General features: G+C 42.5%; 1 protein-coding gene across 1 annotated transcript in view; it reads right to left on the bottom strand.

Moving 5' to 3' along the window:
* gucy2g (guanylate cyclase 2g) overlaps window positions 1-16,033 on the bottom strand; it is a 22,367-nt gene extending 6,334 nt beyond the window's left edge. Inside the window, exons 1-15 of the mRNA XM_062057519.1 lie at window positions 15,674-16,033; window positions 10,022-10,370; window positions 9,830-9,954; window positions 7,016-7,198; window positions 6,810-6,954; window positions 6,594-6,729; window positions 6,423-6,526; window positions 6,196-6,362; window positions 5,975-6,115; window positions 4,061-4,144; window positions 3,884-3,988; window positions 3,738-3,809; window positions 3,498-3,666; window positions 3,230-3,385; window positions 2,989-3,163 (exon numbers count right to left, since the gene is read on the bottom strand). Of these exons, the coding sequence (XP_061913503.1) occupies window positions 2,989-3,163; window positions 3,230-3,385; window positions 3,498-3,666; window positions 3,738-3,809; window positions 3,884-3,988; window positions 4,061-4,144; window positions 5,975-6,115; window positions 6,196-6,362; window positions 6,423-6,526; window positions 6,594-6,729; window positions 6,810-6,954; window positions 7,016-7,198; window positions 9,830-9,954; window positions 10,022-10,370; window positions 15,674-16,033 (2,471 nt within the window). The remainder of the gene's footprint in view (window positions 1-2,988; window positions 3,164-3,229; window positions 3,386-3,497; window positions 3,667-3,737; window positions 3,810-3,883; window positions 3,989-4,060; window positions 4,145-5,974; window positions 6,116-6,195; window positions 6,363-6,422; window positions 6,527-6,593; window positions 6,730-6,809; window positions 6,955-7,015; window positions 7,199-9,829; window positions 9,955-10,021; window positions 10,371-15,673) is intronic.
* Between the last annotated feature and the right edge of the window lie 1,467 nt (window positions 16,034-17,500).

Here is a 17,500-nt window from a genome sequence, read left to right as displayed (position 1 = left end):
TCACTCCAAGTTCCTCCCAAATGAAAGATCCTTATCCTATCAGGTTAAGTGTATCCATACTACAGAGGAAACCCATTGCAGCTGCTTGTTTTCGCAGTGTTGCTCTTTCGGTCACTACCTTAAGCTTGAGGGTAAAATTGTACATGGACCAGGAAATTCAAAAGCTCTGCCTTCTGCTTCAGCTCTCTCTTCAACACGACGGTCCGGTGATGACACAGTGACCGCATTTTTGCAGACGCTGCGTCAATCTGCCTGTTGATCTCACTTGCAAGCTTTACCTCACTGGTAAACAAGCTCACGGGACACTTGAACTCCTCCACCCGGGGTAAGACTTCACTCCCACCATGGCCTCTGCGAACTGCCCCCACTCATCGCTGATAGTCACAAGGCAATCAGGAACAAATCCACTGCAAATATAAGAGATCGTCATGGGGTATCAGGCCTGTTTGCAGGCAAGGATGATCAGGGCTCTCCAGTCTTCTCTGTCGTCCGCTCTATATATGAGTTCTATATTATTGATGTTTCTGATAACATTTCTTAGGCTGTTGATATACTGTATGTTGTTCTTTGTCGACCTGGAGCTTTCTTTCCTACTAGTTTCCTTGTTAACATCAGTTTTTCTAAGCTGTCTTTTCTAAGGATATCCATCCATCCATCCATCCATCTTCTTCCGCTTATCCGAGGTCGGGTCGCGGGGGCATCAGCCTAAGCAGGTAAACCCAGACTTCCCTCTCCCCAGCCACTTCGTCCAGCTCTTCCCGGGGGATCCCGAGACGTTCCCAGGCCAGCCGGGAGACATAGTCTTCCCAACGTGTCCTGGGTCTTCCCCGTGGCCTCCTACCGGTTGGACGTGCCCTAAACACCTCCCTAGGGAGGCGTTCGGGTGGCATCCTGACCAGATGCCCGAACCACCTCAACTGGCTCCTCTCGATGTGGAGGAGCAGCGGCTTTACTTTGAGCTCCTCCCGGATGACAGAGCTTCTCACCCTATCTCTAAGGGAGAGCCCCGCCACCCGGCGGAGGAAACTCATTTCGGCCGCTTGTACCCGTGATCTTGTCCTTTCGGTCATAACCCAAAGCTCATGACCATAGATGAGGATGGGAACGTAGATCGACCGGTAAATTGAGAGCTTTGCCTTCCGGCTCAGCTCCTTCTTCACCACAACGGATCGATACAGCGTCCGCATTACTGAAGACGCCGCACCGATCCGCCTGTCGATCTCACGATCCACTCTTCCCTCACTCGTGAACAAGACTCCCAGGTACTTGAAGTCCTCCACTTGGGGCAGGGTCTCCTCCGCAACCCGGAGATGGCACTCCACCCTTTTCCGGGCAAGAACCATGGACTCGGACTTGGAGGTGCTGATTCTAAGGATATGTCCGAGGAATTTCAGCTGCCTATTTTGAATCGTTGCGATTAGAGATCCTCTTGTTTTAGCCTTTGCCTATACCTCTTTATTACTTTTCTTTTCAGTCCATAAAATTAGTATTTTTCTGAAGAACCACATTTCAGTTGCCTCTAATTAACGGGGACGGCGTGGCGCTGTTGGGAGAGTGGCCGTGCAGCAACCTGAGGGTTCCTGGTTCACCCCCACCTTCTACCAACCTCGCCACGTCCATTGTGTCCTTGAACTAGACACTTCACCCTTGCTCCTGATGGGTCGTAGCTAGGGCCTTGCATGGCAGCGCTCGCCATCAGTGTGTGAATGGGTGAATGTGGAAATAGTGTCAAAGCGCTTTGAGTACCTTGAAGAAATAAAAACGCCATCCAAATATAACCCATCATTTCTCAGTTGTTGATTGTTTAAAGTCCAGCATTCACAGTCGTAAAGTAGGACAGACCATACGTACGTTTTGAGGACTCTGAGTTTGAGATGTTTCTAATTTTAAATATAAGACTCATTTTGTTGAAGCTGTCTTTTGACACGGCAATCCTTTTGTTTATCTCTTTTTCACACCTCCCACCAGATGTCACTGTGACACCCAGGTATTTGAATTGACCCGCTTGTTTTATTGTCTTGTTGTTGCATGTGAGGTTCCATGCAGGTCGATGTGGTTTCTTGGAAACTGTTTTGTTGAGGTTTAAAGCCAGTCCGTTTGCTTCACCGTGGGCTACTGCTGTCTTCAGGATGTTCTGTGGTTTTTCTTCAGAGTCTGCCACTAGCACAGTGTCATCTGCATATCTGAGGTTGTTAACATTAATTTCTCCAATTTTACACCATCTTGATGATTGATGTTGCATAAGATCATTTCACTGTAGATGTTAAACAGAACAGGAGACAGTACACAACCTTGTCGAACACCCCTTTGAATGGCTTGGAATTGACTGCATTCACCATCTGTTCGGACTGCTGCTTCTTGTTCCCAGTGTAGCCGGGACGGGTCTGCAGGGTTCTATCTGTTACACCAGTACAGATTTATTGAAGAGATAAGACCTCAAACTAGACCCCCCCCCCCCCCCCCCCCCCCTCGACGCCTCGGCTGTGCCTAAAGTGATGTTGACTAAAATGATGAACAGAACTTGAGACAAAGGGCAGCCTTGGCAGAGGCCAATGTTCACTGGGAACAGGCTGGACTGACAATGCCAACCAGGCTCCTGCTCTACCTGTACAAAGACTAAATGACTCACAGTAGCATGATACAAATCCATTTACTCCCTTTGGTAGGCCATTTTTAGATTGGACCTGAAAATATTCTCAGAGCAGTGAATTGATCGCAACTGGACCGGTTATGATTTTATTGTTGTTTAATGGCCACCCTACCATCAAGACTTTTGTATCATTCCACCTTTTCTCAGGGGTTTTATTAGGTATTTTTAACAAGTTACTTTCTTTCCAATTGTTATTGACTGCAATGGACTTCCAGTTATCGGCTATGGCGCTACCTGTCGCTTGGGCATAAGCCCGCCAGTCTGGGAACACCTTTCATTGACCCCAAAGTGGTGTTAAACATGCAGAGGTATTATATTAGGACAATCAATGGAGGGACCTGTCTGGGCTGGAATCCTTCAGTTGTCTCAATATGGACCTAAACGGCGGTCGGTGGTCTGGGTTTTCGTTCCAGCAGACTCTGAGCAGTGAGTTGATGTTTTCATCACACAGCTCGGACAGCTCGGGTCTGATGGGTTCCCCGTGGAAGGGCCCCCGCAGCCTGGTGATGATCTCTGAGGGGGGAAAAGAAGATGGTTGTAACCCCTCAGAGAGACTGAGTGAAATATTTGAAAAGCAACCTTTAGGCAGAAGGTTGATGTCATGGTATGGTCCATTCCTGGAGTTGTACATGAGCTCCCACAGGATGATGGCAAAGCTAAACACGTCTGCTTTTGGCGTTCCCTTCACAGGGTGGTCGGCTTGTCTCAAAAGTTCAGGCGCTGTCCAGTACAACCCTGAAAAAAGCCAGCATATAAAGAACTGGTATGTGACACTTCAATGAGAACATCAAGCATTCTTTATGAAACCTAAACTTTTGTCTGCTAAAAGCCAACCTCCCGCTCTGACCTTCGTATTGGAAACTTTCCGGATAGACTAGCTTGCCTTTGCTGCCATATTTAAACTCCCACAGTCCGAATCCGGAAAGTTTAACCTGCAGCCGGCTGTCCACCATGCAGGTGCTGGTCTTTAGGTTGCCGTGAAACTTGAGGCTGCTTTTGTGAATGAAGTCCATGCCCTGGAGGACCAACCGAAATGCTTGTAGGTCCGAGTCTTGTATTTGTATTATTTGAAAAGAAGTAGACCTACATTGACAATGTCATAGGCAAACGAGAGCTTGAACATCCCATCCAGCTCAATGTCTGAGGCCTTCAAGACATCCTGCCAAAAAACAACAACAAACAGTTTGAGGACCTAAGTGAGCGTTGACGCCCTCTACTGGCAAAACAACTGACCCTCAGACTGCCTTTCCTGCAGTACTGCGTGACAAGACACACGTCTGGCGGCTCCACGCACGCCCCAAAGAACTGCACAAGGTTCTCGTGCTTCATCTCTTTCATCTGTCATGGTGGATATGGACATGATTAGCATGATTATAAGGATAAGTGCACGTTTGAAGAGATGAACGTTACCATGTTGAACTCAGCAAGGACTGAGGGTCTTTGGAGGTTGTCACAAACGTGGTTCTTCAAGTACTTGATGGCCACTTGGTTTCCCTGTGTGCAGTCACATGTTCTTCATTTACAAAACCCCAAAGCAGTGAAGTTGTCACGGTGTGTAAATGGTAAATACAAACAGAATACAATGACTTGCAAACACTATTCAACTTATAGTCAATTGAATAGACTGCAAAGACAAGATATTTAACGTTGGAACTGGTAAAGTTTGTTATTTTTTGCAAATATCAGCTCATTTGGAATTTGATGACTGCAACATGTTTCAAAAAAAGCTGGCACAAGTAGCAAAAAAGACTGAGAAAGTTGAGGAATGCTCATCGAAGACTTATTTGGAACATCCCACAGGTGAACAAGCTAATTGGGAACAGGTGGGTGCCATGATTGGGTATAAAAGCAGCTTGCTACTCTGGAATGCCCTCCCGGTAACAGTTAGAGATGCTACCTCAGTAGAAGCATTTAAGTCCCATCTTAAAACTCATTTGTATAATCTAGCCTTTAAATAGACCCCCCTTTTTTTAGACTAGTTGATCTGCCGTTTCTTTTCTTCTCTCCTCTTCTCCCCTGTCCCTTGCGAGGGGGAGTTGCATAGGTCCGGTGGCCATGGATGAAGTGCTGGCTGTCCAGAGTCGGGACCCCGGGTGGTCCACTAGCCTGTGCATCGGTTGGGGACATCTCTGCGCTGCTGACCCGTCTCCGCTCGGGATGGTTTCCTGCTGGCCCCACTATGGACTGGACTCTCGCTGATGTGTTGGATCCACTGTGGACTGGACTTTCACAATGTTATGTCAGACCCACTCGACATCCATTGCTTTCGGTCTCCCCTAGAGGGGGGGCGGGGGGGGGGGGGGGGGGGGGTTACCCACATATGCGGTCCTCTCCAAGGTTTCTCATAGTCATTCACCGACGTCCCACTGGGGTGAGTTTTTCCTTGCCCGTATGTGGGCTCTGTACCGAGGATGTCGTTGTGGCTTGTACAGCCCTTTGAGACACTTGTGATTTAGGGCTATATAAATAAACATTGATTGATTGATTGATTGATTCCATGAAATGCTCAGTCATTCACAAACAAGGACGGGGACGAGGGTCACCACTTTGTCAACAAATGCCTGAGCAAAGTGTTGAACAACAACATTTCTCAACAAGGAATTTAGGGATTTCACCATCTACGCTCCATAATATCATCAAAAGGTTCAGAGAATGTGGAGAAATCACTGCAGGTAAGCCATGATATTACGCACCTTGGATCCCTCAGGCGCTACTGCATCAAAAAGCCACATCGGCGTGTAAAGGATATCACCACATGGGCTTTAGGAACACTTCAGAAAACCACTGTCAGTAACTACAGTTGGTCGCTACATCTGTAAGGGCACGTTAAAACTCTACTATGCAAAGCCAAAGCCATTTAAAAACAACACCCAGAAACGCTTGGCTGGGCCCGAGCTCATCTAAGATGGACTGATGCAAAGTGGAAAAGTGTTCTGTGGTCTGACGAGTCCACATTTCAAATTGTGTTTGGAAACTGTGGACGTTGTTTCCTCAGGACCAAAGAGGAAAAGAACCATCCGGACTGTTCTAGGGTGAAAGTGTAAAAGGCAGCATGTGTGATGGTATGGGGGTGTATTAGTGGCCAAGACATGTTCTAGGGTGAAAGTGTAAAAGGCAGCATGTGTGATGGTATGGGGGTGTATTAGTGGCCAAGACATGGGTAACTTACACATCTGTGAAGGCACCATTAATGCTGAAAGGTACATACAGCTTTTGGAGCAACATATGTTGCCATCCAAGCAACGTTTATCCTTAATGATGATGCCTTTTTAGAACTTGCCTTTTGCGGGGGAAAGGGTTTTCCCTAAAGTGTTGGGGTGGTACCTGGTAGAGACCAATGGTGGAGTAGATGCGTTCTTTGCCCGTCTTGTCCCTCAGGCCGTAGCTTTTGTTAGACAAGGTGGAGTAGGAGCCTCCACTCCCACTCTGGCTCCTTGTGGTGCTGAAGGACAATCCCTGCAGACCCTGCGTGGAGGACACACCAACCAGACAGAACATGGGCCGAGTGCATCGCTCGGTCAAGGTGTACAAGGTAGGGTTCGTACCGACGCTTCCCTGATGATGCTGATGTCGCTGTAGTTGATGAGCCACCAGCGCGAGTCCTCCAGCCTCGTCTGGAGTCGCAGTTTCTGCAGGACCAGGACGCCCACGCCCAACACGGACAGCACGCCGATGACAGGGAAGGTGACAAGGAGGCCCATCAGGGCGATATCTGGGACGAGAATGCTCCTTGTCAAAAATGCACCCAATGCGGTCTTTTACTGGACTGTACCATTGCTCAGCCATTCACAGAGCTCGTTGTTGAAACCACACTCAGGGTTGTCAGACGGAGGTCTTCCTTTGGGCCAAACCACAGAACTAAACATGGCCGTTGGTCTGAAAGCATGTGATTCCAAGATGAATACTGGTGCCGATCTCCCTGAACTTGACCGGAGACGGTTACCGGATTCTCTTGATGCTGCTGTCAAAATTGAGGATGGGCACGAACGCGGCGGTGCCCGTTGTGTACTGCAGGTCGTAGATGGAATAGTCCAGGTTTCTTTCCCCGTCTTCATCAAAGTGTACCAGTCCAGAAGCTCCTACAAAAGAAGGTGGACACAGCTTGGCATGCAAGCTCACTTGACGCACACAAAGGTTGAAGGTTCAAGCTGCCGGCTACCGTAGAAGCGAACGCTGTTCTTGTTTTTTAATCTCCGCAAAATCTGACGACCGTCACGAGGATCCTTGCCGTCCTTTAAGACCTCCTTCAAGGCCATGGCGTAAAGAAGCACGGCGTCGTGCAGGTAGACCGAGTAGGTGCTAACCTGGAACGACCCAATCAACATGCAAGGTCTTCCCCCCCAAAACGTTCCAAAGGGACAGTACCTCTCTCTCAGACGTCAGGTTGCTCAGGAACGGCGGTCCTTTGAGTCGCTCGAAAACCTGCTCGAAGAAGTCATAGTACTCGTAGCCTTCGTACGACTTCTGGCCGATGATGAAGGCCATGTCGAAGGCTCGGAGGGCCGCCTGGTTGACGCGGCTGCTCAGGCTATGTTTCCACATGTTGTCCTGCTCAGTCAAGAAGATTGACATACGAGCAAGTTAGCTAAATGTTTACTTCGCAGATGAACTCAATTTCAAACTTGGAGCGTAAAGCCCCCAAAGTGTTGCTAGTGCTAATTCACACATTGGGTAGCCTGGCTAACAAAGTTTTATAAGAGTTGTGACGTTAGCATGAAGTGTTTTTAGCCATGTTGTACATGCTTGCTAGAAATGTACTAAAACTATTTGAGCAATGTCGTGCATGTTGCTTTGTAAGAATTAGCGAGGTAGCTAACTGGAAGTCGGTCACATACAAGTCTTGAATAGAACACATTTTTGGAAATATCACAGAAAATACCAAATTTGTCGGTTTTGTTTTGCTTGAAAGACTACTTTTAAAATATTCTCCACCATTACTCAACAACAACTAGCATGTCTACAGTTAACGTTGCTAATGCGAGAGTAACCCATATCATTTTGTTGAATTATGTTACTTAGCAGACTTCCATGAGTCAAATGTTTTTTTCGGGTTTGGTTCGTTTTGCTTTGTCTGTGATTTTTGTTACCTTTCTACTTCAATTTTTACAGCACTTTTCTGTTTTTAAAATTACGCTATGTAAATAAAACAAACCTTGATCTTGGAAAGCTGTCAATTATAACATGGCAAAGCCTAAACTCGATGGCTAACGTGAAACATTTACTTTGAATAGAACATTCAATATCATTTTGGAAATGTATATTCTTTTGGAAATATTACAAAACATACCGTTTTTTTTACTGTTTATTGTGTGAATGTTACTTTAAACAGCTGTTTATTGTTAGGGTTAGGGTTAGGGTTAGGGTTAGGGGTTTGGGTTAGGGTTAGGGTTTAGGGTTTCTGTTAGGGTTAGGGTTAGGGTTAGGGTTGGGGTTGGGTTTAGGGTTAGGGTTAAGGTTAGGGTTAAGGTTGGGGTTAGGCATAAAGAAAAAGAGTTGGTTAGGGTTAGGATTAGGGCTAGGGTTTAGGGTTAGGGTTAGGGTTGGGGTTGGGGTTGGGGTTAGGGTTAAGGTTAGGGTTAGGGTTAGGTTTGGTGTTAGGGTTATGGTTAGGTTTGAGGTTAGGGTTAGGGTTAGGTTTGGTTTAGGGTTAGGGTTAGGGTTAGGAGGAGGGGCAAAGGGAGTGCACTGTCCGTCTACAACCCGTCAAGGCGACGCCCACGCCAAACGCAGGACCCCCCCCCCCGGAGCCCCCGAATGAAAATGTGGTGGCAAACACATGCGCAGAAATTATTGTGGTTGTCCAACTACGCGTTTCGGCCCCCTAGGCCTAGGGCTAGGGTTGGGGTTGGGGTTAGGGTTAAGGTTAGGGTTAGGGTTTAGGGTTAGGGTTAGGGTTAGGGTTGGGGTTGGGGTTGGGGTTAGGTTTATGGTAAGGATTTAGGGTTAGGGTTATGGTTGGGGTTAGGGTTAGGGTTAGGGTTAGGGTTAGGGTTTGGGTAGGGTTAGGGTTAGGGTTAGGGTTAGGGTTGGGGTAGGGTTAGGGTTAGGGTTAGGGTTAAGGTTAGGGTTAGGGTTTTTACTGTATTTAGTACCTGTGTTACCTGTCATTGATTGATTGATTGAGACTTTTATTAGTAGATTGCACAGTACAGTACATATTCCGTACAATTGACCACTAAATGGTAACACCCCAATAAGTTTTTCAACTTGTTTAAGTCGGGGTCCGCGTTAATCCACGTTAAGCTAATGTTGCTAACATGGTTCTGGCTACTTTGGGGTCCTAAGCAGAATTTTATTCGGGTCAAAAGTATACATACAGCAATGTTAATATTTGCTTACATGTCCCTTGGCAAGTTTACCTGCAATAAGGCACTTTTGGTAGCCATCCACAAGCTTCTGCTTGACCACTTGACCACTAAATTGGTGCAGTTCAGCTAAATGTGTTGCTTTTCTGACATGGACTTGTTTCTTCAGCATTGTCCACACCTTTAAGTCAAGACTTTGGGAAGGCCATTCTAAAACCTTCATTCTAGCCTGATTTAGCCATTCCTTTACCACTTTTGAGGTGTGTTTGGGGTCATTGTGGTCACCTGCTTCACTGTAGCTTGCTTTCTGATCAGCAGGGGCTTGTATGTAGGAATTAGCATCACAGATAGAAGGTCTGAGGAGCCGAGGTGGGGGCGGGGTGCAGCTTTAAACGCGTGCTTAATATTGCTGTGCACCATGTCCAGCTTACTTCCACCCCTGGTTGCAAAATTCACATATTGATGGAAATGGGGGAACACAGTTTTCATGTTAGCTTGATTAAAGTCCCCTGCCACTAATGTAACGAAATTGTGTTCTTATCTTTACTGTAAAGTACAAATTTGAATAACAATAAAAAGGAAGTCTAAGTCAAAGTCTAATTGTCCTGTTGGAACACCCAACTGCGCCCAAGACCCAAACTCCGGGCTGATGATTTTAGCTTATCCTGAAGAATTTGGAGCTAATCCTCCTTTTTCATTGTCCCATTTAAAGCACCAGTTCCATTGGCAAAATAAATTCCAGGTGTTTTGTGTTAAAAGTAGTGAAAATGTCCAAATTAATGTAGCTTACCTAGCGTATCGTTCCGGAGAGTTCTGTGTTCTGGCTCCACATTGTACACGAAGAAAAGAGTGTCATCGTCAAGGTTTTACTCACCACGCCGCCACTGACCTCAAAATGTTGCACCAGGAAGAAGATGTAGTCTCCGCCCATCAGGCCCTGGCGCTCCGCCTCCATCAGCAGAGCGGCGGAGTCCTCTCTGTTGGTCACGACCACGATCACTAAGCACACACGCATGGCGGCGTCAACAAGACGGGTGGAGTTCGCCGCCACCAAGGCCACGCTCACCTCTGGCCACGGTGGCGATGTACGTCACGTGGCGAGACACCAGCCGCGGGTCGCTGGTGTCGAACTTGACGGCCGCCGTCAGCGTGAACCTGGACCGCAGTGGCGTCTCCACGGTTTTCCACAGAGCGTCCACTTTGTCCCAGGTGTTGGAGTCCAGCCCGCCCCCGATCATGGCCACGTGGGTCCAGCCGAAGAAGTCCAGGGTCTCGATCAGGACCTCGGCGCTCCTCTTGAGGGGCGGCACCACGTTGACGTAGGAGTCGTAGACGGCGGCGTCGTCCATCTTGGAGGACTGGCCCACGAAGCCGAACATGGGGACGCTCCACGCCGAGGCGATGAGGCCGGTTACCTTGGCAACAAGCAAGCAGACGTCACCTGATGGGGGGCGGGGCTTTGAAACTGTACATACTGTACATTACCTTTTGCACTATATTCATTTATTAGGGACCGCAATGTCCCTTTGGGACAGAGGACCCTATTTTAATTGTAAGGTTTTATCTTTTCTTTATTATTATTATTCCGCCGCCTCTTTGAGCTGTAATTTGACCCCCTAAACATACTTCAAAACTCACCATATTTGACACACACATCAGGACTGGCCAAAATTGCCATCTAATAAAAAAAAAAAAAAAAAAAAAAAAAAACTCAAAATTGCACTCTAGCGCCCCCTAGGAAAAAACACAGACAAAACTGCTTGTAACTTCCGTTAGGAATGTTAAAGAGACATGAAACAAAAACCTCTATGTAGGTCTGACTTAGCCCTACATTTCATAAACTGACATCCTTCAGCAAAAATCAACAGGAAGTTGGCAATTACCCCTTCAAAACAAAAGTTTTGTAAAAACAGTCATTTTTGCCTCTTTGAGCTGTAATTTGCCCCCCTTAAAATGCTTCAAAACTCACCAAACTGGACACACACATCAGGACTGGCGAAAATTGCGATCTAATAAAAAACAGAACCCCAAAACTCAAAATTGCGCTCTAGCGCCCCCTAGGAATAAAAAACAGACAAAACTGCTCCTCGGAGGAAAACACAGACAAAACTGCTTGTAACTTCCGGTAGGAATGTCGTAGAGACATGAAAAAAAAAACCTCTATGTAGGTCTCATTTAGACCTACATTTAATTCTTTTACATCCTTCAGCAAAAAGCAACAAAAAGTTGGCAATTACCCCTTCAAAACAAAAGTTTTGTAAAAACAGTCATTTTTGCCTATTTGAGCTGTAATTTGACCCCCTTAAAATACTTCAAAACTCACCAAACTGGACACACACATCAGGAGTGGCAAATTTTGCGATCTAATAAAAAAACCCAACCCCCAAAACTGGTTTCATAAAAACAGTCATTTTTGCCTCTTTGAGCTGTAATTTGCCCCCTTAAAATGCTTCAAAACTCACCAAACTAGACACACACATCAGGACTGGCGAAAATTGTGATCTAATAAAAAACAGAACCCCAAAACTCAAAATTGCACTCTAGCGCCCCCTAGGAAGAAAACACAGACGAAACTGCTCCTCGGAGGAAAACACAGACAAAACTGCTTGTAACTTCCGGTAGGAATGTCGTAGAGACATGGAAAAAAAACCTCTATGTAGATCTCACTTAGACCTACATTTCATTTTTTTGACATCCTTCAGCAAAAAGCAACAGGAAGTTGGCAATTACCCCTTCAAAACAAAAGTTTCATAAAAACAGTCATTTTTGCCTCTTTGAGCTGTAATTTGCCCCCTTAAAATGCTTCAAAACTCACCAAACTAGACACACACATCAGGACTGGCGAAAATTGTGATCTAATAAAAAACAGAACCCCAAAACTCAAAATTGCGCTCTAGCGCCCCCTAGGAAGAAAACACAGACACAACTGCTCCTCGGAGGAAAACACAGACAAAACTGCTTGTAACTTCCGGTAGGAATGTCGTAGAGACATGAAAAAAAAAACCTCTATGTAGGTCTCATTTAGACCTACATTTAATTCTTTTACATCCTTCAGCAAAAAGCAACAAAAAGTTGGCAATTACCCCTTCAAAACAAAAGTTTTGTAAAAACAGTCATTTTTGCCTATTTGAGCTGTAATTTGACCCCCTTAAAATACTTCAAAACTCACCAAACTGGACACACACATCAGGAGTGGCAAATATTGCGATCTAATAAAAAACCCAACCCCAAAACTTAAAATTGCGCTCTAGCGCCCCCTAGGAAGAAAACACAGACGAAACTGCTCCTCGGAGGAAAACACAGACAAAACTGCTTGTAACTTCCGGTAGGAATGTCGTAGAGACATGAAACAAAAACTTCTATGTAGGTCTTACTTAGACCTACATTTCATTCATTGACAACTTCCAGCAAAAATCCACAGGAAGTGTGCTATTTCCCCTTCAAAAAAAAAGTTGGTTCAAAACAGTCACCTTTTTTTTAGACATTATCTCCTCTGAGCGCGTTTGTCGGGTCGGCTTCAAACTAGCGTGAAAGAAAGAAGCACCAGTGTGACCCCAGGATGCAGGGAAGGTAGGTAATGTGCAGGTCAAGATATGTTGAATGGGTAAAGGCAGGAAACACCAGCAAAAGTCGGTCCCGTCCATCACTGCTTGCAGCTTTAATATTATTATTAACTTTCTACTTTTTTTTATGTCCATACCAATATGTTGGTACTGGTACCAAAATGTATTTCCATACATTTCTAAATAAAGGGGACCACAAAAAAATATCATTATTGTCTTTATTTGAGCAAAAAAATCTTAGTGTATATGAAACATATGTTTATTATGAGGGCGGTGTAGCTCGGTTGGTAGAGTGAGCGGACGTGCCAGCAACTTGAGGGTTCCAGGTTCGATCCCCACTTCCGCCATGCCTAGTCACTGCCGTTGTGTCCTTGGGCAAGACGCTTCACCCACCTACTCCCAGTGCCACGCACGCTGGTTTAAATGGAACTTAGATATACACTGGCTTCCTGTTCCACTCAGGATTGAATTCAAAGTCTCCCTACTAACCCACCAGTGCCTCCATGGAAATGCCCCCCTCTACCTCAAAGAACTACTCACCCCCAAATCCTCCACACCACACCTCGGCTACAGACAGGCTAACCTCCTCCAACCTCCGAGGACAAAGCTAGGAACAATGGGAGACCGGGCTTTCTGCTCCGCCGCTCCCAGTCTGTGGAACGCTCTCCCTGACCACCTGAGGGCACCACAGACTGTGGATGCTTTTAAAAAAGGCTTAAAAACCCTTCTTTTTAAAAAAGCCTTTTTTTTTTTTAGATATATGCATACTAGTTATAGCTATTTGGCTGTTCTAGTTTTAATTTTTATTTATTTCTTTATTATTTATTTATGTATTTATTTATTTATTTTATTTTTTCTTTTTTCTTTTTTTTTTTAATACACTGTAGCACTTTGAGATTGATTGACTTTTGTCGAAGCTAGAATGAATTATTGATGTTTCCAATGATTCTTTTGAGGAACACTGCTTCACTATATCAACTTTTCGGTTGACAAACTATGTTTGAAAAGCATTTCAATTCGTAAATCAATGTTACCCTCTTTTTTTTTTACTTGAGGGCTCCCATCAAGTTTGGTCCTGGGGATCCAGAAGGGTCTCAGTGATTAAAATGTTCAAAATAGGTCATATATTAGATTTTTTTTATTTTTTCATGTTGTATGCCCTTTTTTGTCAAAAACATGTTTATGGCAAAATACATACAGTATTTTCCCCCTCAAAATTTCATATTCAATGTGAAATAATTGCAGCAATTATTTCCTGAGGAATTACAGTTTGTTTTTTTAATCCCACAAATGGTTTGGAATCCAAAAGAGCCTGACTCAGAAAAGTGTTACAAATAAATCATACTGTACATTTAAAAATATGTTGGCTTTTTTAAAACTTTCAACGCTTAAGTAGATCAACTTCATGTCTATTAGTCAATTATACATTCTTATTACAACAAACAAAAAATGCACTATTTCCCCCCCGCGTAAATCATTTCAAAGTGGAATATTTAATGTGAAATAATTGGAGATCAATAATTCATAACATTGATTTAAATTCATTATTAATGACCGTTTGAAATTTTTTAAAATTTTTATATGATTTTTATATGATTTTTTTAAATTTTAATTTTCACTTTCAATGCTTAAATCTCTAGCTCAACTTCATATTCATCCATCAATTATAAGTTTATAATATTTGTTCCTGTTTTTTTTTCTTTGTTTTATGCACTTTTTGTCTTTTATATGGCAAACACACAAAGAATGCAAGCTTTTCTCCCCAAAAATGTGATGTGAAGTCATGGCAACCTTGAATATGTCAATAATCCATGACAACTTTCATTTTGATTCATTATTATTTTTCAAATAATGATCATTTAAAAAAATTTAAAAAATCCCAGTTAAATTTTTGAGGAACAAAATAGACCCACTGTTATTTTATGTATTTATTTATTTATTTATTTATTTATTTATTTATTTATTTATTTATTTATTTATTTATTTATTTATTTATTTATTTATTTATGTATTTATTTATTTATTTATTTATGTATTTATTTTAATTTTCACTTTCAATGTTTGAATCTCTAGCTCAACTTCCAATCTAGCCCTCATTTATAAGTTTATAATATTTGTTCCTGTTTTTTTTTTCTTTGTTTTATGCACTTTTTGTCTTTTATATGTCAAACACACAAAGAATGCAAGCTTTTCTCCCCAAAAATGTGATGTGAAGTCATGGCAGCCTTGAACATGTCAATAATCCACGACAACTTTCATTTTGATTCATTATTATTTTTCAAATAATGATCATTTAAAAAAAAAAAAAAATCCCAGTAAAATTTTTGAGGAACAAAATAGACCCCTGTTATTTTATTTATTTATTTATTTATTTATTTATTTATTTTGATTTTCACTTTCAATGCTTAAATCTCTAGCTCAACTTCCAATCTAGCCCTCATTTATAAGTTTATAATATTTGTTCCTGTTTTTTTTTTCTTTGTTTTATGCTCTTTTTGTCTTTTATATGGCAAACACACAAAGAATGCAAGCTTTTCTCCCCAAAAATGTGATGTGAAGTCATGGCAGCCTTGAATATGTCAATAATCCATGACAACTTTCATTTTGATTCTTTTTTTTTTTTTAAATAATGATCATTTAAAAAAAAAAAAAAAAAATCCCAGTAAAATTTTTGAGGAACAAAATAGACCCACTGTTATTTTATTTATTTATTTATTTATTTATTTATTTATTTATTTATTTATTTATTTATTTATTTATTTATTCATTTATTTATTTATTTATGTATTTATTTTAATTTTCACTTTCAATGCTTAAATCTCTAGCTCAACTTCCAATCTAGCCCTCATTTATAAGTTTATAATATTTGTTCCTGTTTTTTTTTCTTTGTTTTATGCACTTTTTGTCTTTTATATGGCAAACACACAAAGAATGCAAGCTTTTCTCCCCAAAAATGTGATGTGAAGTCCTGGCAGCCTTGAATATGTCAATAATCCATGACAACTTTCATTTTGATTCATTATTATTTTTGGCTTTAAAGAAAAAAACACCCGCATGACAACTTTGTGTTATTGTTTTCTTCTGATTATATTTCAGCTGTTTGCTCTTTTCTTCCACTTTTTGATGTTCGTGGTATTTGGTGGGAAGCGACCTACCTCGGCTTCTTCGGGACACGCCGGTCCGAAGACGGCGGACACGTTGTCCCTCCACACCTGCTGGATGAAGGCCCCCAGAGACCGCTTGGGGCTGCAGTCCGTGTCGGCGTAGACCAAGGCCAGGCTGTAGTTGCCCAACAGGGACGGGTTGGCGTTGACCTTGTCCACGGCGATCTGGATGGCGGCGCCCAGACGCGGCGCGCTGAAGGGGAAGGTGGCGTTCCACGGGGCCTGGAAGCCAATCAGCAGCTTGGGGTTGGCGGGGGGGGCGTCGCCGCCCCGGCCGGGGGTCAGGGCCAGCGCCAGGCGGAGCAGCAACACCCGGAAGAGGGCGCGGGACCAGGCGGCGCTCCTCGGCATCTTCAAGCTGTGAGCGGCGTGATGCCACAGGGCTTAAGTAGTGATGCTGGACAGGAGGGGAGGGGCCATCACTCCGAGGCAGGCCACCTCATTAGGTACACCTGCACAAGCCAAATCTTAACATCATTTGTTTGACTAACAAAAGTAGAAATGTTCCTTTTTTTGAAAACAAACTTTAAACCTTACATTTTTATAATGCATGTTTTTCATATTTTCATATTTTGACTGCGATGACGTACAATTGACCCTTGACCCCATTCCCCATGTGGTCAAATTATGGTAACCACATCTCAGGTGGCGAAGGGAAAATAAATATTGTAGTCAAGTAAAAGTTCTGTGCTGGAGTTTGCTGAGCAGGCCTCAAAAATATACTGCAAAACATCAAATAAATTATTTACTATAAATCAGGGGTTTTTCCACTACTAAAAATAAATAAATACATAAATAAATAAATAAATAAATAAATAAATATAATAATAATAATAATAATAATAATAATAATAATAAAGTAAATAAATAATAATAAAATAAATAAATAATAATAACAAATAAAATAAATAAATAATAATAAAATAAATACAATAATAAAATATGATAATAAATAATAATAATGAATACAGAAATAATAATAAATAAATAATAATAAATAAAAAAATAAATAAAAATAATAATAAATAAAATAACTAATATAATACTAATAATATTAACACAGAATTATTAGTAATGATGTTGATGATATCTGACCTACTCACACTTTACAACCTTGTCAAACGATTTGAAAGTAAAATAATAATTTCATGTTTCTTAAATAAACTGTCAATGAAATGAAAGAGCAGCTTCACCACTTTAGCCCTACTTTTTTTGCGCTTAAGAAACGACGACTTTGGCTGCAGACTTCTCAAACAAAAACTTCCATGCATCTCCACAGGGAGTGCTCGTGCTGACACACACACACACACACACACACACACACACACACACACACACACACACACACACACACACACACACACACACACACACACACACACACACACACACACACACACACACACCTGCAAGTGTTAACGAGCACAGGTGCATACATTCAAGGTGACACCTCTGCAGCTCTTCTTCCAGGAGGGTGTGAAACATCCCAGCAGGTAACTTCCAGGATAAATAATAATAATCATAACAATAATAATAATAATAATAATAATAATAATAATAATAATAATAATAATAATATGCCATCTTTATATTTATGCATCACTGAGTTGTTTATGTTTCAGCCTCTCAACATTTAAAATGTCATTAAAAGCAAGAAAGCGAGCTCTGACTTTGTATTATTTAGTATTTATTCAGCAATAAAACTCAGATTTAAGAGAGGAAAATGTTGCAACTGCTCTCGGCCTTTCACCCACTTACTAACTCTGCTAATGTTGGACATAATCGCTCGTCTTGGCTGTAAATGATTCATTTCCCAGC

Source organism: Entelurus aequoreus, linkage group LG08, assembly GCF_033978785.1.
Source record: "Entelurus aequoreus isolate RoL-2023_Sb linkage group LG08, RoL_Eaeq_v1.1, whole genome shotgun sequence".
Lineage (NCBI taxonomy): Eukaryota > Metazoa > Chordata > Actinopteri > Syngnathiformes > Syngnathidae > Entelurus > Entelurus aequoreus.
The sequence above is the reverse complement of the archived record's forward strand: the minus strand, read 5'-3'. Positions and strand labels throughout refer to the sequence as shown.